The sequence below is a fragment of the Zootoca vivipara genome, chromosome 17, assembly GCF_963506605.1.
Source record: "Zootoca vivipara chromosome 17, rZooViv1.1, whole genome shotgun sequence".
Classification (NCBI taxonomy): domain Eukaryota; kingdom Metazoa; phylum Chordata; class Lepidosauria; order Squamata; family Lacertidae; genus Zootoca; species Zootoca vivipara.
In genome coordinates, this window is record NC_083292.1 from 11,832,939 (window position 1) to 11,855,148 (window position 22,210).

The 22,210-nt window shown below is 46.2% G+C and overlaps 1 protein-coding gene across 10 annotated transcripts in view; it reads left to right on the forward strand.

Annotated features, from left to right (window-relative positions):
- The window catches only part of ARVCF (ARVCF delta catenin family member), a 309,481-nt gene that overhangs the window by 35,999 nt on the left and 251,272 nt on the right, over positions 1-22,210 (forward strand). Inside the window, exon 1 of one of the 10 annotated variants that reach the window (XM_035098133.2) lies at positions 5,734-6,489. The exons of the other annotated variants lie outside the window; for them this stretch is intronic. Within the exon in view, the coding sequence (XP_034954024.1) occupies positions 6,469-6,489 (21 nt within the window). The 5' untranslated portion in view covers positions 5,734-6,468. Of the gene's footprint in view, positions 1-5,733; positions 6,490-22,210 lie in introns of those variants that run through there. 10 annotated transcript variants of the gene reach the window in all.

A 22,210-nucleotide genomic window follows, 5' to 3' on the forward strand; every position in this document is an offset into this window, starting at 1 on the left:
TAACCCAGAGATGCCTTTTAAATAAAAGGACACATTCTACTCATGTAAAAACACCAGGCAGGCCCCACAAATAACCCAGGGATGCATTTTAAATAAAAAGAGCAATCACCCCACCTGTGATTCCCAGCATACTGCCCCCAACAACGGAGGTCCATCTAGCTTAGTGTTGTTTATCTGTCCATGATTTTAGCCAAGTACATTCCCAGCCTTACCTGAAGATGCTGGGGGCCCTTTTGGCATGCAAAATGTGTTCCCTGCCACTGGGCAGCAAGGGCCAGTCGTGAGTTAAGCACGAGCCCCATGGCTGCCTGGTCACATGCGCTGCAATGGATCTCCCTCCGTCTTCATTTCCCCCGTGACACTTCCTTGCTCCCCTTCCTTCTGTGAATTTATTCCCATGCCTGTGTGAATTTATTCCCTTCGCCGTCTATTTTAAGATACCATTTGCGAATTCGTGTCTAGGTGGAAATATGTCTCCTCTAGCTAAGCACCCATCATATTGCTACAGCTTGAAAAGAATATCTGAGCAGCTGAGATTTGTTTTATTTTATTTAAGGAATTAAAAGCACTGGGTCTTTTCTGCAAGATGTTTGACACACACACCCCAGTCTTTATTATGCTGCTTAGTTTTCTGGTGGTAGAACACAAAATAGTCCAGATGCACCCTCTGAGAGAGTTTTATTTGAAAGCGAGAAGTCTGGATGAATGGTCTGGAAATGCTTCCCCCCTCCGTGGGATGCTTGTCATTTGATTGATGCAATCAGCACGTGATTACTCCAAACAGTGGGAGCATTTTCTAGGAGAGGCTGGGGGGGGGGCATAAGAGACGCTGGAAATGGGAGGAGGCAGAGAGAGAGAGAGAGAGAGAGAGAGAGAGAGAGAGAGAGAGAGAGAGAGAGAGAGAGAGAGGATGAAAGAAGGGAGCTTTGCAGTGTGAAAATGCCTTCTCTAAAAATAAACAGCAATCTATGTGACCTGACTTCCAGATTTGGCTTTTTTTGTTGTTGAAGGCTGCGTATCTCTCTCTCGCTTGGCAAGGGACAGTGTGGGCCTTTCGGGAACCTTAGCTAGGCTCACGCGGGTCTTCAGGATTCAGGACATTTGCACCCCACACTTCCTCCGAGGAGCATGCATGGGATTGTCCCATTTTCTCCCAACCCCGTGAGGTAGATAAGACTGAGACTGTGTGACTTTTGACCCAAGCCAGCCCATGAGTGCCGAGGCTGAGAGGAGGGAAACCTGAGTTGGAACTCCCAAAATTCTGGTTAAAGACTGGTTTCCAGTCAGAGAAGGCGAGAAAGCATCCCCTTGCCCAGATTGTCTGGAGTTTTGGGCTGGGTTGTCATCAATATGTTGATGACACCCAGATTTATCTGCTGATGGACGGCCGCCCTGCCTTGGCCCCGGACACACTGACCAGGTGCTTGGAAGCTGTGGCTGGATGACATAGCCGGTTGAAGTAAAATCCTTCAAAGACAGAGGTCCTCAGGCTGGGTCGGGGCGACATGGGTTTGGGGGGCCAACTCCCATCTCTTGCGGGGGCTCAATTAGTGCCAGCGCCTTCTGTCAAGAGTTTGAGTGTAACCTTCGATGCCTCCCTTTCCAAGGAGGCGCAGGTTGCAGCCACAGCAAAAGTGGCATTTTGCCATCTCCGGCGTATTAAGCAGTTGGTCCCCTACCTTTCTCACCCTGATCTGGCCACAGTGATCCATGCGACAGTCACCTCCAGGCTTGATTATTGTAACTCGCTCTACGCGGGGCTGCCCTTGAAGCTGACCCAGAAACTCCAGCGGGTGCAGAATGCTGTGGCGAGGCTCCTTACGGGGTCCCGGCCACGGGATCACATTCATCCAGTGCTTTACCAGCTGCACTGGCTCCCAGTGGAGTACAGGATCAGGTTTAAGGTGCTGGTTTTGACCTTTAAAGCCATATGCGGCTTAGGACCCTCGTACCTAGGAGACCGCCTCTCCTGGTTTGCCCTGCGGAGGACCTTAAGGTCCACAAATAACAACATTTTGGAGATTCCAAGCCATAAGGTGGCTAGACTGGTCTCAACTTGGGCCAGGGCCTTTTCAGTACAGGCCCCGACTTGGTGGAATGCTCTCTCACAGGAGACCAGGGGCCTGCGGGATTTGACATCTTTCTGCTGGGTCTGCAAGACGGAGCTGTTCTACCTGGCCTTTGGGCTGGACTCAGTCTGACCCTTATGTTTTCCTCCCTTATGGTTTTGATCTGGCCATTTTAAAATGAGGCTGCATTTTAAAATTTTAAACTTAAATGGTATTTTAACCCGTATTCTAATTAATTGTTTTTCTTTCTTTTATGTCTTATTGTAATTTTACTGTTGTTAGCTGCCCTGAGCCTGGTTTTGACTGGGGAGGGCGGGGTATAAATAAAAATTTGTTATTATAGTATTATTATTATTCATGTTCAAAGGTAAACCTAATTCGCACTTTCCCAAACATTCTGAGAACTGAAAGGGAGCCATCCTTTAAAAACCGCCCTTCTCTGAATTTTGCAATGCAGCTTTTCAGCCAAGTAATATAGACACAAGTGGATACATTGAGCTATATCACATTCCACGTTAGTGGAAAAACACACACACTCAGAAACGGATTCTTTTCAGGGAAATCGCTTTGCAGAATTGAGCATATTGGGTGAAATTGCATACAAATGTGTGTATATTGGGGGGCGGGGATCACAAGTATTTTAGGGCCTTGTGAATTATCACAGAAATGTACAAGACTAAACAAAATATGGGAAATAATGAGAAGCTAAGGGAAACCAAAATGGATCAATTTGCCTGTCCTGAAAATGTACTGAAATATCCTGAAAATATTGCTTGCTTGCTTGCTTGCTTGCGGATGGTGCTGTCTACATCATTTAGTGGTTGATTTAGCATTGGTGTGATTTGGCTTCATGGCTTTGGGGATGGCACTTAAGAAAGAATCATAGAATTGTAGAGTCATCTGAGGGTCATCTAGTCCAACCCTCTGCAATGCAAGGATCTCAGCTAAAGCACTCATGACAGATGGCCATCCAAGCTGTGCTTAAAAACCTCCAAGGAAGGAGAGTAAATGGTCAGTAAAGAAATATAAGATACAGTGATGTGATTTAAAGAGTCAATAGGAAAAAAACACCAAAAGGAAAAGGATGTGTGGTCTATTATTTTAAAGGGTTCCATGGTCCAAATTAAAACAATTTTTTAATTTCAAAAAGAATTTAAAAAGCAATGCTGAACTGCACCAAATCCAGACACTTTCATAGACCTGTACTTTGCTGTCACTCCTGAATTGCTGTGTTTGTTTGTGTCCAATCCCAACTCACTTGCCATCCAGCAACAATTTCGTAAGTTGCAAGCAGGCGCTGGTTGCAAGCAAAGGCTGGATGAACCATGGAAGGCTTTCACTGTGCAATTAACAAGTGAGTCTCTGGCAGGGTATGGTGCCACAGACCCCCAGGGGGTCCTTGGACCCATAATTGGGACACCACCAGTCTAGAATATTTTTATTGAGTCTTCATCATACAACTCTTTGAACCTGAATTTTTTTGGGATAGCTATCCTGCTTCATTTCCAATTGCGTTGGTTGGCATTGATTCATGGCAGGGCCTCCTCAGTGGTGGTTCCCCATTTGCGGAATGCCCTCCCTGGTGCGGTGCATCTGTCTCCCTCATTATTGACTGTCAGGAGGGATTTGAAACTGTTTCTCTTTAGCCAGGCATTTGGTGGCTGACGGAAGCTGTTCCCGGCAACCCTGGAATCATTGGCTGAGAGAATGTGACTATTTGTAGGCGATATTGTTATATGTCCTTGGCTCCTTTGAGCAAAATAGTGAGATATAAATGGAATAAATAAATAAATGCCGTGCAGGAGCACCCTTCAAGGTGGCAATATGCCAAGGAAGCATCATGGATCAGCTCAGGGCCGTCTTAAGTGCCCCTGGCGTTGTGGTGCGCCGGATCCCTCCGGCGCCCCCCGCCCCGTTTCCCAGCGCAGTGGGCGGGCAGGCGCAGTGCGGCTGCTACAGGCACTGCTGCGGCGGCGGACGGGCAGGCACAGTGTGGTTGCCGTGGGTGCAGCTGCGCAGTGGGCCAGCGGGCGGGCACAGCTCACGGCGCCCACCTGGCGGGCTGGCACCGTGGTGCCCTGTGCCACCCAGCCTGGCCGTAGGGCCGGCCCTGGATCAGCTCATAAAATGGAATGATTTCTGGAAGGGACCGTAAATATTTAGTGATGTGACCCTATCAATGTGCTCCTAGATTTCTTTCTCTCCTTTTTTCAATCTGTTATTTTTCTGCTTGCATTTCTTTAGAAGCCAAATGTTCATTGACACTTACAACATCTCTGACACGATAGCCACCCTACTGCATAGGTTTTCAGGATAGGAGAATACTGAGGGTTGGCAAACAAATCTGAGCAAAGATACTCTAACTTCACCCAGAAGAGGCTGGCCAACAGATCCGCCCTCTGGCGCTCAGAGCTGCTTTGACTGTTATGAGATCTTGTTTTGTTTATATGGAGAACATTTCCGTGTTGCAGGGGGGAGAGGGCGTGTACTGCATGTGTGACATTGCATGAAGTCACCGCACACACGCCACATGTATTTTCCTGAAATACATGCAACAAGACAATGATAGATGGTCTGAGGGGAAACTGTATTGCATGTGGGAATGGGCACTGTCTACATGCTCTGGATCAGTCTCAAGCCCATCATGTCTCTACTTGCAGCCTCTTTCTGCTTCAGCCTCTGCTTCCTGTCCAGAGGAGGGCAACCAAAATGGTCAAAGGCCTGGAAACGATGCCTTATGAGGAACGGCTTAGGGAGCTGGGCATGTTTAGCCTGGAGAAGAGAAGGTTAAGGGGTGATAATAATAATAATTTATTATTTATACCCCGCCCATCTGGCTGGGTTTCCCCAGCCACTCTGGGCAGCTTACAACAGAAAAATGAAATAAAACAATTAAACATTAAAAGCCTCCCTAAACAGGGCTGCCTTCAGATGTCTTCTAAAAATCTGGTAGCTGTTTTTCTCTTTGACATCTGATGGGAGGGCGTTCCACAGGGCAGGCGCCACCACCGAGAAGGCCCTCTGCCTGGTCCCCTGCAACTTGGCTTCTCGCAAAGTGGGAACCATCAGAAGGCGCTCGGTACTGGACCTCAGTGTCCGGGCAGAATGATGGGGGTGGAGACGCTCCTTCAGGTATACTAGACCGAGGCCATTTAGGGCTTTAAAGGTCAGCACCAACACTTTGAACTGTGCTCGGAAACATACTGGGATAGCCATGTTCAAATATATTAAAGGGTGCCATATAGAGGAGGGAGAGAGGTTGTTTTCTGCTGCTCCAGAGAAGCGGACACGGAGCAATGGATTCAAGCTACAAGAAAGAAGATTCCACCTAAACATTAGGAAGAACTTCCTGACAGTAAGAGCTGTTCGACAGTGGAATTTGCTGCCAAGGAGTGTGGTGGAGTCTCCTTCTTTGGAGGTTTTTAAGCAGAGGCTTGACAGCCATCTGTCAGGAATGCTTTGATGGTGCTTCCTGCTTGGCAGGGGGTTGGACTGGATGGCCCTTGTGGTCTCTTCCAACTCTATGATTCTATGATTCATGGGTGAGTTCATAGTTGTGCCCAGGTACGAAAATTATCGTTCCCGGAGAAGCTTTTGGTGTTGTTTGGAATTCCCCGAAAGAGGATAAATGCACCAGAAGAGGTCGCAGAGGAGGCAGGTGTGCGGCACCTGTTGCTGGTGTTGCACCCGGCGCTTCCTCGTCTTGCCTTTCAAACCGGCATGTTCTCAACTCCTTTCGATAGAGAGTGAAATTTGCTTGCCTGGCTTGTGTCGACGCTGTCCAGTGGGGTCTGCTGTGTGAGCCGGTCGTGGCTCTCTGGAGCGGCTGGCTGGCTGGCTGGGTGTGGCCAGAGGCTGCTGTAGTGGAGCTTCCAGCTGTGACTGTCAGTTTCCGCCCCCTGAAGCGGACGCGGAGAGTTTGCACAAGCCACAGCTTTGCAGCGAAGATCAGAGCTCTCCAGAAGCAATAGCAAAGGAAGGGCATCAGTTTGGGGCTTTTCACCGCCCTCCCCTGCTCCTCCTCCTCCCCCAGGAATGAAGACAGGCGGGAGGGAGTGAAATCAAAAGCATGTGAAGAAGACCTCCCCCCTCCTCCCTTTCATTCAGAGCAGGTTTGATTGGGGGGCCGGCCGTTTTTCTCCTTTCCGGATTGGTTCTGCTTCCCGTCTGGATCGATTTGAGGGGCTCTCCAAATACTAGAGAGAGAGGGAGGGAGAAGAAAGAGTCCATTGCCTGCCAGATTCTCAAGGCAAGAGGGACGGATCTCTTCCCTAAAACACCTTGCCTGCAAACCGGATTGATTTGGGACTTGATGTATTTTTCTCCCAATTATAAATATCTATTTTTTAAAAAAATATTTTTTGCCCAGGAGGAACTACAAAACTGATTCCTTGCATAAATGCCTGCAGAACTAAGACAGGTTAGTAGATTTACTTGACACCTGCTTTGCTTCTCAGCCTCCCTTTTCAAGTTTTTTGGGTGTGTGTGTGTGTGTGTGTGGAGTGAAGGCGTTTGATGTTGATGGCGCCTAATTTTATGTGTGTGCATGTAGTGTTTTCCTGTGTGTGAGAGGGAGAGAGAGCTGGAGAAAGGGCGAGCTGTTTTTCTTCTTCTCCAGAGAGAGAGAGAGAAGCAGAGAAAGCAGTTTTAAGTCTCCTCACCTAAACCAGCTTTTTGGAGAGAGATTTTGCTTTTTGTCTTTTGCTGTGCTAAGAGTCGTGGGAGAAACCGGCTATTGTTTCCTTTGACCTTCCAGCTCTGCTCAGTAAATCCAGGGAAACTCTTTTGAGACCTGAAAAGCTGGGAATGAGGGATCTGCCCTGCCAAGTTGGGGAGGGCGAGGAGAGGTCTCTTGGTCCTGCTGTTGCCGCTGTGGCTTTCGCCCACGCAGGTTTTGTTAGGGTGTCTAGAAAAGATAAAAATGTTGGTGGGAATGAAAGCAAAAGTTTTAGGCCAGGGGAGACCCCCTGCTCCTCTTTATTGGGGCAGGGTGTGTGATAGTCTTGTTCAGTATCATGAAACACTAGGGACTATGGAGGTGCTGAAATACATTTTCTGCCTTAACCTCGTAGTGAATTTAAGCAGGTCCTGTTAAGAATAAATAAACGGGAAATTGTGCTCTTCTGCAATGAATGTCTGCTCACTTACAGTCGCAGATGGAAGAAACTCTGATGGAAAAGAATAGAATCTAGTCAGCTGTGAAATGTGAAACTCCTGTGGTTTTTTTCCTTCTGTTTTTAAACCAGGCTGTGTTGCTTTCAATCTTTGCACCCTGAAAAGGGTAAATTCTGGTGTGGCAGGGGTAGTAAAAGTTACTTGCTGGCGCCTTGAGTTGTGCATGCATCTTTTAATTGGATGGTGGCGGGGAGAGAATTGCCTGTCCTGCTTTGATCTTTAAGGGCTCGGTGTATACCTTGGCAGCGAAAAGTTGAACAAGGCTTTGAAACCCGGGTCACATCGATCCGGCGTGCCTTGAGTGTGGTTTCTGTTCCTTGAATTGGTTGGCCCCCTCCGTAAACTGGGTCACGGGTGAGCTAAGATGTTAGGCATGGATGCTGATCCATGGAGGTCTTGTCTCGGGGGCTAAAGGAGTGATTGGGTGACCTTCAGTTCCGTTGCAAAGCTTTTCGTTCATCTGTTAGGAATGCACCCCTTTCTGCCACAATGCACGGTCTGTCTTTTGCGGGAATTATGAGTTTGGGTCCTGCTAGTGGGTTAGTAGAGTTCTTAAACGGCGGCTTTGACCCTGACATCATTCATATTCATATATATATATATATATTCCTCTCCTTGTTAAGTGCTTTCTCGTGTTTGCATTCCTTGAGGAGTGTGTGTAACACCTGTGGATGTTGTAAGAAGTGAAAGTCTTTCTTATTGCCTATTGTGCTGCCTGACCCTGACCCAAAACTATTGCAGCTGTCTCCTTGCATGCAGTCAGCTGCTGATGTACACAAATTTAGGAACAGAAACCTGTCTCTTTGAATATTTTCTACTGGGAAGGGAGGGAAAAAAAGGGGGGGAACCCCAGATACATGCAATAACCTTAGAGGTAAAGAGGAGAATGTTAACGGGGATTGCCATGAGTAATGTTAACATCCTCTTAAATTCTAAGGGGGGAGTCATTGACAAAGGAATGTGTGTGTATTCTGGAGAATGATTATTGCCTTAACAGTGTCGGAAATAAATTTTCCCATGCCCACCCTTAATTTTTCAGGCTCAGGCAGAGAGAGATAAGTGTTATGGTTTCGGTTTTCAATGGACTGTCAGGCATTTAGGAGAAGACAGATGTCTGTTTTGCTTCCTTTGCTCTTCTTGGGGGGGCGGGGGCAGGCGATGGCACACGGGACTAGATTAATTGAGGCTATTTTTCTAAAGTCTGAATTCCTCATGTGTCCCTGGACTGTCGATGAGTGCGAGAGGGGCCTTCCTTATAAGGACAATGGTGGCTCCTCAGCTCGATGCTGTCAAAGGAATTTATTTTACCGACAGCAGAAGTTTCACAGACTTAGGGGGGGGGGAGAGGGAGAACGCTTGTAAATCCCCTCTTCTTCAATCACCTCACAATGGCTGATAGCATAAAATTGGCAGAGAAGAAGGGACCCATTGAAACATTAGCCGTTTCAGTTGCACACCTCAAAACGAGAAGCCTGAAGGCCAAAATGGATATGGAGTGGGAGATTTTTGATTGAATCTCCTGGAGGGGAGTGTTTAACCCTTTCTTCTTTCACCCTTTCCCTGATTGAAATCGCACCCCCTCCCCTTCCTGAAGCTGCTTTTAGCCTCGCGGAGGGTAATAGACAGAAGACAATAACAGAAGCATCAAGCAGATCTGTGATGGGCACCATGCAGTCACCAGCCTAATTCCATGGGGTGGGGGGCAGGTTAAGAAGGGAAAGGACAGGGTTGAAATGGGGCGGTCGAAAGAGGGAGAGAAAAACAAGTCCCTCCCCATTCTGGGATCTGGTCCCATCTGTTGCTGGTTCTGCTCTTGCCAACCTCTGAGTGAATGTGGCCGCCCCCATGGCTTAAAGCAGGGGTCAGCAAACTTTTTCAGCAGGGGGGCCGGTCCACTGTCCCTCAGACCTTGTGGGGGGGGGCGGACTATATTTTGAAAAAAATATATGAACAAATTCCTATGCTCCACAAATAGCCCAAAGATGCATTTTAAATAAAAGGACACATTCTACTCATGTAAAAACATGCTGATTCCCGGACTGTCCGCGGGCCGGATTTAGAAGGCGATTGGGCCGCATCCGGCCCCCGGGCCTTAGTTTGGGGACCCCTGGCTTAAAGGTTCCTCAACCTCTGGGGTAGGTGGTTTCACTTTTGTTAAGGAAAAATTGTACGGGGAGGGAAGGCATAACTTTCTCTGGTGTCATTGCCCTACTCAAAACTGAAAACTCCCCCCACAACTACATTTGTAAGTAAGTAAGTAAGTAAGTAAGTAAGTAAGTAAGTAAATAGAAAGGAGATCTAATCATGAGCCTCCTGTAGTCATGCCTGTTATGACTTCCAGGTTCTGAATGTTTAATTTGTTTCCATTTATTTATTAAAGACCTTCACGTCCTGGTTTAAATATATATATAAAATTCAAACAATGACAAACCTAGACAGCATCTTAAAATGCCCACAAAGGTCCATATAGTTAAAGCTATGGTTTTCCCAGTAGTGATGTATGGAAGTGAGAGCTGGACCATAAAGAAGGCTGATCGCCGAAGAATTGATGCTTTTGAATTTTGGTGCTGGAGGAGACTCTTGAGAGTCCCACGGAACGGCAAGAAGATCAAAGCTATCCATTCTGTAGGAAATCAGCCCTGAGTGCTCACTGGAAGGACAGATCGTGAAGCTGAGGCTCCAATACTTTGGCCACCTCATGAGAAGAGAAAACTCCCTGGAAAAGACCCTGATGTTGGGAAAGATTGAGGGCACTAGGAGAAGGGGACGACAGAGGATGAGATGGTTGGACAGTGTTCTCGAAGCTACCAACATGAGTTTGACCAAACTGCGGGAGGCAGTGCAAGACAGGAGTGCCTGGCGTGCTATGGTCCATGGGGTCACGAAGAGTCGGACACAACTAAAATTCAAAGCACTATAAACTTCATTGTATTTATTTTTTATTGCATCCTTTACCCTGCTTTTCTTCCACCTTGGAATGCAAGGCAGTCTATGTATCCTTTCACACAGGCGCTGACCAGACTTGTTTGCCTTCAGCAAGGGCTTCCTACCCAAAGTTCATTCATACTATGCACAAGCATTCAGTTGCCGTTCAGTTAAAAATCCTGTGAGCAGGGATGGGGAACTAGTGGCCTAGATGTTGGTGGACTGCAACTCCCATCAGTCCCTGGCCATTGACCACACTGGCTGAGGCTGATGGGAGCTGGAGTCCGACAACATTTGGGGAGAGGAAAACATTCCCCACCCTTGCCTTGGAACACAAGAAGAGCCCTTCTGGATCAGCCCAATGGCTCATCTGTTCCAGCATCCTGTTCTCATAGTGGCCAACACCCACCATTTGACCCACACATTTGGGGAGCCTTTTCTTTTTTACCCTATATTTCCCATAGGCATCTGGTTGGCCACTGTGAGAACAGGATGCTGGAACAGCTGAGCCTCTGGCCTGATCCCTGCAGGGCTCTTGCTGCTGTTGTAAAGGTAAAAGGTAAGGGACCCCTGGATGATTAAGGCCAGTCAAAGGCGACTATGGGGTTGCGGCGCTCATCTCACTTTCAGGCCGAGGGAGCTGGCGTTTGTCCACAGACAGCTTTCCGGGTCATGTGGCCAGCAGGACTAAACCGCTTCTGGCGCAACGGAACGCCGTGACGGAAACCAGAGCGCACGGAAACCCCATTTACCTTCCTGCCACAGTGGTACCTATTTAGCTACTTGCACTGGTGTGCTTTCGAAGTGCTAGGTTGGCAGGAGCTGGGACAGATCAATGGGAGCTCACCCTGTCGCTGGGATTTGAACCACCGACTTTCTGATTGGCAAGCCCAAGAGGCTCAATGGTTTAGACCACAGCGCCACCTGCGTCGCTGCTGTTGTGACCCACCTTGGATCAGAATACAGCTCGGTGGCAGGTCCCAACCCACCAGTTAAATACCAGTGCCTTGCGGCATTTAAAGGGTCTTGACCTGGCTCCTCAATGGCACTGATTTTGTGCCTCATGAAAGTTTGCTGAGTTACTACCAGCCACCAGGTCACTATCAATGAGTCACCACGAAGGTCCTTTCTCCACCTGCCTCTCACCCAACCTCCCAAATAGAACTTGAAAATCCAGTACGTTGCTACGGGAGAAGGGGTCCTTCAGATTCTACTCTCTGAGCTCCGCAAACACTTAAACTGTTATCCTTGAAGGGCTCTTCATTTCCCCCATGCCACATCGCTTTTGGCCTCGATGCTGCTGCTGTTTTCAGGTGGCTTCACAGCAGCCGTGCTTTTGCAACTCAGCCACTGTGGCTGTTCAACCTGGACTTGTCATCCAATTTTGGCTGATAGCAGCAACGCTCACAAAGCTCCTTTTGTGAGGACAGAACAACAGTCTTTTTGCTGGAGCCTGAGAATACGGGCCAGCAGAACATGGATGTGAGGTTGTGTGTGCGTGCATTTGTGTTTTAGGAGTCCAAACTCCAAATTAAGGAGAGCAGAACAGGGCAATTGGCTGGGGAAGGTTTCGCTACGGTTGTAATGAAACCCCACACCTTAGCAACTTGTACGCTTCCCACACAATCATGCCTGGCTTGTGGGGTTTAAGCTCTTGTTCCAAAACAATAAAGGCAGCTCTATAGAATTCGCATACAATTAGTGGTGGGTGTCTGTTCTTCCCTAAAAGGGTAAGGAAGGGTGCACCCACCTGGCTAATCTGTTTCTTTGCAAGCATACCTGGATCAAAGGAAACATTCTGTTTGCTTTTCGTGGCCTTTTGTGTAAGCTGGTCTTTACAGTGGGTGCTGTAAGTCAATACCCTGGGAAGTACGTATTAAAGTCAGGTGATTCCTCAGGGGTTCATTCATGCACACCTCCTTTAAAACATGTAATATCACAGCTTTTTTAGTGAGCTGCTTCACTGGACAATTCTATTCAGGGAGGGCTGACTCATTAGGGCAAATGGGGAACTGCCTCACCAATTTTACCTGACCTGCCTGCCTTCATATTTAAAATCCAAGCTGTCAGCTCCCTCAGTGTTGCCCTACTAAAATTAGGGATGGCTCTGCCTGGGACCCAGGTGGCGCTGTGGGTTAAACCACTGAGCCTAGGGCTTGCTGATCAGAAGGTCAGCGGTTTGAATCCCTGTGATGGGGTGAGCTCCCGTTGCTCGGTCCCAGCTCCTGCCAACCTAGCAGTTCGAAAGCACGTCAAAATGCAAGTAGATAAATAGGAACCGCTGCAGCGGGAAGGTAAACGGCGTTTCCGTGTGCTGCTCTGGTTCGCCAGCAGTGGCTTTGTCATGCTGGCCACATGACCTGGAAGCTATACGCCGGCTCCTTCGGCCAATAATGCGAGATGAGCGCGCAACCCCAGAGTCGGTCACGACTGGACCTAATGGTCAGGGGTCCCTTTACCCTTTACCTGCCTGTCACTGGCTCTGGCACCACCTACTGTTGGCTTCCCTGCTTTCTGCCCTACCAGTCCCAAGGGGACTCCGTGGCCGCTGATTCTTTCCCATGTCCGGTTTGTAATACAAGTTGCCCAACAGTCTGGTGTTGTTGTTTTTTTTTACCAAGTTTGTAAAACACGCCCGTGCAATTGATGTCTCCGGAAGCAAAATGGTCTTTATGGCAGAAAAGCAGAATTCTTTGACGACCGTATTGAGAACATCAGCATGAAGCTGAATGTTGGAAGATTTGGGACCGAGAAAAGGAAGGACTTCTTCTGGTGGCATGTGCTTAAACTTATGGGATTTTCTCTCGGAAGAAGTAGTGGTGGCCACCAACTTGGATGGCTTTAAAAGGGTATTAGACAAACTTATGGAGGAGAAGGCTATCAGGCCCGACAGCTGGATTCAACTTCATTGTCAGAGGCAGTACGTCTCTGGGTACCAGTTCCTGGGAATCACAAGTGGAGAAGTTGCTCTTGCTCTTAGGTCATGCTTGCAGACTTCCATAGGTGTCAGGGTGACACCACTGTGAGGACATGATGCTGAACTAGGTGGCCTTTGGCCTGATCCAGCAGGGCTCTCAGACATTGGCCATAAGAAAGCCCATAAGAAAGGGATGAAGGTAGAAGCACCTGTGCTGGTGTTTGTCCCCCCCCCCCAGTAATTTGAAGCTGTTTAAATATTGAGTTTTAAATTTCTTGAACCTGCCCTGGGAGCTTTTGGTGGGTAAGAAATCTAATGTCAGGGACTGGAATGAGGGGGACTGGACTGAGGAGGAATGGTGGAGACTGCCTCCCCTTCCTCTTGAACCTTCTGAAGAAGAGGAAGGCAGTATTGATTTACAACAGTAGTTTGAGGGAGGTCACTTCTCAGTGAGAGATGAAGAGAAGAGTTGGGAGGTAATGGGAGAAGAGAAGGGGGAGACAGAGACAGACCAGCCAGCTGACAGGTTATCACTGGAAAGCATTCCTGACCCCCCCTCCTCCCAGAGCCCAGTGTGCATTGAAAGTGCAAGAGCTAAAGACTCAGAGACAATTATCCCCTGGCGGCCACCGTAAAGGGAACTGCTGTTGCTAGGAAGGGAGGGGGAGGAGCTCAGTTGGAGCAACGTCATCTTCTGAGTGGTTGCACCTCTATGTCTCTCTGTGAATCTTGAATAAATAAATTGGTAAGAACGTCTTGTTTTCCCATTTCTGGCATTCAGTCATGAGGGAGGGGGGATCGGATTCCCTTGAAGTCTGACATCTAAGCAACAACAACAACAACATCCCCCCTCAGGATTCCTTTAGATGTACTGGTACTCTTTGCTTCACAATAGCCTCTTTGGGGCTCTGATGCTGTTGGCAGTCACTACTTGGGTTTGCAATAAGAGGGAGCCGTCCTGCCTTTAAGCTATGGAGATTCCATTGAAAGGCCTCTTGTTTCCGAAACGGTGGTGATCTTTCTTTTATCCAACCTGAATCCGCTGCCAGCTGATTTCAGCGGTTGTTGACCTTGAGTTCTACTGTTTATGGGAGAGGAGGGAGCGATGCTTTCAATCTGCTCTTAGGAGTAAAGCTTTGGTTTATGAACAGGCTAAGAGTACCTGCCCACTCTTACGGTTTTAGCACCCAGCTGATCTAGAAAGGTGCAGGGCGCGTTGTAGCTAGCTATCAAGCAGTCAAATAAAAGCAACCGAGCAATAACAAAGCAACCACATAAAAACCACATCCCAAATTAATAGATGTCCAGCTTCTCAGATGTTTCCCGTTGACAATCACCACAGCAAGAACACCAGTCCCAGCTTCTTAGATCTCCTAAAAATGCTACGTGGCTCATGGCTTTGACCCCAGCTCCAAATGCCCCCTGAAACAGATGCATCCTGATATCAAGGGCCGATGCCAGATTAGAGTCATCACCCTACTAGTCTCAGTCTACCCTCAGCCAGCCCTCACTTGCTTCCCTTCTTAGTAACAACCAGCCCAAGGGTTGGGTCCCGGCTGCTGGATTCCTCCTCCCTGGTCTTAGGTTTTGCCCTTGTATAACTCAACAGGGAAGAGGATGGGGACAAAACTAGGATTAGTTGGGTTTGCCTGTCATTGGCTCTGGTGCCCTCCCTGCCCTCTGCCCTACCAGTCCCAATGGGTATTATCCACCACTGCATGGCGAAGAAGCAGGGAGCTGTCTTAAAAACCAATTGCTGTTGTTGGCATCCATCTGTCTCAAGTAGACAGATTTGGAGCTGGGGTCAAAGCCACGAGACAATGGAGTGCACTTTCAAAGGTAAACTCAAACCGATGTGTTTGCATCACCAAAGTTACCCCGCACCCGGGGCACAAGCCTGGGCAGTGTGTGTGGAGGTCCTGGCCTGCTTAGATGTCAGGTTCCCCCCCCCCCGGTCTCGCTGATGCGGTCCAAAGGAAAGCAGAGCAAAATGTTTGGCACCGGTTTGGCTGCAGGAGTTGCCAGAAGGAGGCGTACAAGGCACCATCCAACCGTCTTAGGGACCCACTCCAGATTTGTGAGGGGTTTACTCCTTAGCCTTTGAATGAATGAATGAATGAATGAATGAATATTTATTTGCATCAGCCATCGGCCATAGCAATAAATCAACAATACGATATACAAAGAATAGAAAAAAGTCAATTATATAAAATACATTTTTAGGGTTTTGAATCAATAGTCAAATAGTGGATCTCATTCTAATTGCCCCAGCTAAAAACCTTGCAACCTTTGCTGTCACCTGCTCATCTTGAGAAAGGACACTGTGCTCCTTAGCCTTTTCTTCTCCCGAAGATGTCCTGCAAGGCACAGATTTTTCCACAGGGTTTACTCCTTAGCCTTTTCTTCTCTTGCATATATCCCACAAGCAAGCGGATGTTTAGAACCAGAGTTTTCCTTCTCCTAGGCGGGCTACCTTCTCAAGTTGAAGAGTCCTATCTGCCCCTCACTTCCCTCTACAGCACATGCAGAAACCACCTACTTGACCATTGGACCCACTACTGGTCTTGTCCACTAATCCGCCAGATCCTGCCTTCGCATGCAGGGGAACCAATTCACCTTGGCTTATTAGAGAGAACCAAACCTTGACCCCTGGCTTGTTTGTTTGCCCGTTTGCAAAAGGCGAGGAGCAGAGGAGGAGATTTCAGGCTGTGTGCACCAGCAGGAGGCCTGTGCACAGTGTGGTCTATCCAGCCAAAGATTCTTGGCTGACTCTTATGTGCGAACGTAGTCAATCAAACGGATTGACAGCGGATTCAGGACGGACAAAAGAGAGCCCGCTTTCGCACAATGTGGAATTATTTTACAGAATTTGCTGTTGCAAGATTGATGAGGCTGTGAAGGGAGATTAGAAAAATTTGTGGAACATAAATCTAATCAAAGGCTACTGGCCAAAACAACAGAATGAAACCTCTTGGGTTCAGAGGTATATAATTCTGAAGACCAGCTGCTGGGGGTGGGAATAGCAGCCTCCATTCCTTGATGTGGGGAGGGGTGCAAAACAGGAAGCTGAGCTGAATGGACCTTTGTTTTGATGCAGCAGTGCTCTCCTAGCACCTATTAGATGTAGTATCTATTAGATACTATAAGGTAAAGGATGCCATGGTAACAGTCTACACACACATTCACACATCTCTGCCCTCCATCCCGATGAGAGTCCACTTCTTCAGATGCATTGAGGGCGTCCTCAGTTGGTGAAAACATACACATGGTGGGGAGTAGATAGACCAGAGATTAGTTAGATTATCAGTGTTTCTCAGACTTGAGTCCCCCATCCGTTGTTGGACTACAACTCCCATCATTCCTAGCTAGCAGGACCCGTGGTCAGGGATGATGGGAGTTGTAGTCCCAACAACAGCCGGGGACCCAAGTTTGAGAAACACTGGATTAGATACGTTCCAAGGGGTGGGCAGAGGTCAGGCAAAAACACTTGAAATTCACATTGCTCCAAATTTTGCAGTGTCGTTCTCCAGTCAAGTAATGTGTACAAAAATGCATATACTGGGGTAAAGTGTGCTTAAAAATGCATATGACAGTGAACTAGTTTGATGGGCAACTTCAAGGCCTCTGCTCTCCCCCTTCAAGACAGATGCAAGGAAATACAGTATGCAGCACATACTGTACTGTAGTTAAAGTTTAGACGGTGGAACTCTCTCCCACAGAAGCCAGTGGTGGCCACCAATACTGCTTCTAACAACAGATCCTTACTTGAACGCCGAAAGGACTAGTTCTCTGTGGGCTGCGGTGCTTTGAAAAGTGATTATAGTTTGAGTGTTGCAGGGGGTTGAACGATGACTTTTGGGGGGTGTCTCCCAACTCTCTCTCTCTCTCTCTCTCTCTCTCTCTCTCTCTCTCTCTCTCTCTCTCTCTCTCTCTCTGTATATGGCTTCTGAAATTCATTTGTTACAATTTTGATTTTGTATATTCTGTATTCCCTCAGCAGCCCTACAAAAGCTTGAGTGCAAGCTTCTGGTCGTGAGTGAGGGCTGCCTCGGCGACCTTCCCATGGCTTCGTAATCTCTTTATGGACAATAATGTGATTATCTCCCCACTTCCTTATTGCATCAACCCTTTTTGCAGATAACCCATGAATATCCATGCTATGAAAACAGCATTTTTAATAAAAGGGGGTGGGAAAGCAGTAGATATTCATCAGACTGGCCTTTTTGTCACCTAAATATTTCTGTGAAGAACGGGTTTCTATGAGTGAATGAAAACACTTGTTATTGGTAAATTCATCCTTTTGCCAAGTTTTAAACAAACTTAGATCTTTGTATTATTATTATTATTATTATTATTATTATTATTATTTTAAAACTTGTAATATATTATGTCAGTACATTGATTCATTTAGTTCAATTTCACCAGTGATGGGGTGGTGGTGGAATTGGGTTTATTTTCCACTATTTTGCAGATGTACCTAGGTGCCATTTCCCAGAAGAATGTGTTTTCAGAAATGCAGCAATCTTCCAAAATTCACACTCTGCTGAATTTTGCAACCCAGCCAAGTATTGTGTGCAGAAATGCATGCATTGGGGTAAAGCGTGCATTTAAAGACATATCCACTGAGCCTAGGGCTTGCTGATCAGAAGGTTGGCGGTTCGAATACCTGTGATGGGGTGAGCTCCCGTTGCTTGGTCCCAGCTCCTGCCAACCTAGCAGTTCGAAAGCGCATCAAAATGCAAGTAGATAAATAGGAACCGCTATAGCGGGAAGGTAAACAGCGTTTCCATGTGCTGCTCTGCTTCACCAGAAGCGGCTTTGTCATGCCGCTTATTGGCTCCCTCGGCCAATAATGCGAGATGAGCGCGCAACCCCAGAGTCGGTCACGACTGGACCTAATGGTCAGGGGTCCATTTACCTTTATCTGTATGAAAATAACATACAAAAATGCAGCGTTTTTTCGGGGGGGGGGGAGAGGGAGAGTACATTAGCTCATGAAGAAATGTGCATGTTGGGTGAAATTCCCGTAAAATTGCTTACGAATTTTCACAAGTACTTTTTCAAAGCAAAATTTGCCGACAGGGGTGGGAATGTGGAGCCCAGAAGCAGGACCCAAGCACAACAGCACTCTCCCCTCCTGTGGTTTCCAGCAACTACTCTTCAGAAGCATAAAGCCTCTGACCATGGGGGCAGAACGTGGCCATCACAGCTAGTAGCCACAATTTGACCATCTCTACACACATACAGTGGTTGTCTTCGCTGGGGGAGAAGTGTTGCCTCCCAGAAACTGAATTCAGTGACATGAGTACAAGTGCATGGCAATTCCCTGACAATTTGTGCCCTTGCTGGGAGGCCATATGATAGCTGCTCAGGGCACCTAGAAAAGGATAGTGTTTTTGAGGCGTCCACCCTAAAGGTTGGGTATAAAATAAAATCTTACACCACATTCACTGCATACATTTAAAGCACTATGATACCACTTTAAACAGTCATGGATTCCCCCTATGCATTCTGGGAGCTGTGATTTGTTTCGGGTGCTAAGAGTTGTTAGGAGGCCTCTATTCCCCTGTTTATATTCCTACAATTCCCAGAATTCCCTGGGAAGGACGGATTGACAGTTAAACCATTATGAGAATTGCAGCTCAGGTGGTGGAGGAAATTGTGGTCTCCTAAGAATCTTAAGCACTCTTAATGAACGATAACTCCCAGAATTATTTGGCTGCTTGAAGTCGTATCATTTCTGTTTTTCTGTTTTCTGCTTCTGTTTTTCATAATTCCTTAATAAAAAGACCATGTGATTGTGTTTCTTTGGGGGGGGGGGGCTTTGGAAGAATGAATCGCCTCTATTCTGTGTTGATTGGCTTGTGTGTTATCAAGACTTGGCTGTTTCCTTTCGAGTTGATAATATTCCACAATGCTGACATTCAGCCAAAGAAATACATTATCCGATACTTGCTTATCACCTTCTCTCCCCCCACCACACACCCTGCTTATTTTATTGCTGCCTCATTTTATACAGCAGCACTGTAAATCAGTCTTTGCAAAGAAAAGGCTTCTGTATCTCACAAAATTGTGTAGGGTCCAGAATATTAGTGGAAGAGAGAGAACTGGACTGAATGGGGAAGATAATATTTCTCCTTAATGTGTGCTAGCTTTTCAATAACCCGGCGAGGTAAACCGGACAGAGAACAATTGGCTCAATGTTATAAAGACCATAGCATGGTCAGAGGCACTAGAATTGCTTGCAGGTGCAACTGAATGAAGATTTTTGGGAAGAGGTCTGTTTTGCATGAGAGCATAGCACAAGAAGGAAACTGTTGAATCTTTTGTGGTAGATTATGCAACACACCACTATGCATGTTGGCGAAGAAGTCAATTAAGCTTACGCACAAGTAAGGATGTTGGAGTATACTGATGGAAATGGAAAGGGGAGCAGAAATTGCTGGCGTTCACTTGTTTGTCCCATGTCCTGAATGGAAATAAGTCCAGTGATTACAATTTGGAGTTACTGTTGTTGTTGTTTGTTTGTTTTCAGTCCACAAATGGTATGTAATTGATAGATCATCTTCTCTGGTTTGCATTGCATCTCCTTTGCTTTGAAATGAATGGTGTGGAATGAATACGTAAAGATCTGCCACATCATGGAATAACGTAGTTTTCGTTTGGAATCGATCTGCAGCAGAACAGAAACAGCACAGCATGGGTCAAAATGGAAATGGATATCTCTCTACATCTCTACTCCCGAGTAAGTGTGCATAGAATTGCAGCAAAACAGTGCAACCCTATGCATAGCTACTTAGGCGTAAGCCCTCCACTGTCCAGAGGCTTACGCCCTACAAAGTATGTTGAGGATTGGAGCCTTAAGGCTGTTAAAACAGACATGCAGTTTTATAAGACTCGCAGGCGCACTTATCAGGAATCAAATTGTAATTAGCTATCAGGGATTCAGAAGTTAAAATATGTGGATGCCAATTGAAATTCGGAAAAGAACATTGGAATTTGCAGAGCTGAAACACCCCAGAATGGAAGCTACAGCAGTGTACTGGACCAGAGAGTCTTCAAAAAGATAAGAAAGTTCAAAATCATGGTGGTGTTGTGGAATATTTCAATTTGAACGGCACAGGAAACAGTTGGAACAAATCTGCAAAAAGACACACAAATGATTATCTGTGTTGAGGAAGCACAACAAAGATTGAGGCACTACCTTTTGACAGACCTGACGTGCGTGTAACTCAACTTTGCAAAAGTTTGCAAGCATTCAGAGGCTGACTCCAGAAAGAAACCATCTGCGTGGTGCAAAAAAGCAAAACAAAAAACAAACTGGAAAAGTCTATAGCACCAGAGCAGGAGCCTTTTTCTTGAAAGTCTGTAAGCACCATCAGTAACTAGAGCAGGGCCAACCCAGGGGGTGGGGAGAGACGACCTCCAGATGTTGTGGACTACAACTCCCATCACCCCTAGCCATTGACCACACTGTCTGGGACTGATGGGAGTTGTAGTCCACAATATCTGGAGAGCACCTCATTGGCTGCCCCGATCTAGAGTCTGGAAAATTGCTCTAAACTTAAGTGGAACTGTGTTAAGATCCGCATGTGTGGCTGGATTTTAGCTATCATGGGATGGTGCACATTTGGGCAAGGAAATAAGTATGCAGCCGAGTGCCACTTTTTGAAGGAAGAATGCAAAGAAGAAATGCAGATATTTTCTATGTGCTCTCCTGCTACCCACAACAAAATATTTTAGAAGAGCTATACTTCCTATCGCTTCAAGATTTATTTATTTTTTCTTAATGCTGTCTAATGTCATCACAGTGATTTTGCAAATTTAAATATAGTCGATGTTTTCTGGATGCACTTCAAAAGAGATCACATAAGCATATGAAAAAAACAACCTTGTCTTGGGTTAGAAGTTTCCCCTCCCTTTCTCCTGAAAAATTCAACACTCTTGCCAGGTAGCTTGGTGAATAGTTATTTGCAAGCAACATTGCATCTCAACCCATACTGTGAATCTTTTTAAATGTCTTCCTGTGCAGGAATGTAAGAGAAACCTCAGATGCAAAGTCAAAACGAAACAAAACAAAACCTAGAGGTCAATTTTCACAGCCATCCAAGTCCCTTAGCGTATATCCAAGGAACTCGCGTACCATGTGCCTCCTTGTCTGTAAAGGAAATAAAATAATAGAGTTTGGCAAAAAAAGAAAATATTCTGTGGTCTGCCCTCTGGATACTTTTCATTTGTGGTAAAAAAAAAAAAATCAGGAAAGGCTATTTGCCATACCCTTGAGGACTAGTGCCTTGTATCAATCTGATCTAATGTCTTCCACTATACCGGAATTCTTTGGCAGAAAACAGTATTGTACCAGGACTGTTAAGATGGCATAATACAGTGTTAAATGTAAGGTGCAGGGAGCCTGATTGCACCCACGTTTTTTTTTAAAAAATGTATTTATTAAAGATTTTCAAACAACAAAAACATACAAAAATACAAAACACACACACAAAAAAATACAGAACACAAAAAAATACAAAATACAAAAAATATCAAAACAAAAATTCTAACTTGTAACCCTTATTTCTAATTTAATGACTTCCTCATTCCTCCTCCTTCTGTGATTCTTTACATATCCTCTGGAGTAAACTCTAAATCTTATATCATTTCTAATTATTACTTTAATATTACCTTATTTCCAAATATTTTACATCTTAACCTATTATATTCTAACCAAATCATTCTTCTCAATTATTTTATCATCAATTTCTAACAATATTTATTTTACACCATTGTCTTATCTACAACCTCTATTTTATCTCCTTCACTTCCACCAGTTTCTGATCTATTATATGCTTATTCTTTAAATACATTTTAAATTTCCTCCAATCTTCTTCCACTTCTACTTCACTTCGATCTCGGAGTCTCCCGGTCAGTTCAGACAGTTCCATATACTCTATTAACTTCTTCTGCCATTCATCCACCGTTGGTATTTCTTCATTTTTCCAATTCTTTGCAAGTAGAATTCTTGCAGCTGTTGGGGCATACTGATTGCACCCACTTTTTGCCCTTAACAGTGTGATCTTATCACAGCCCCCACCCCGCTGGTCTCCTGCATTTATGATGCATCCCACAA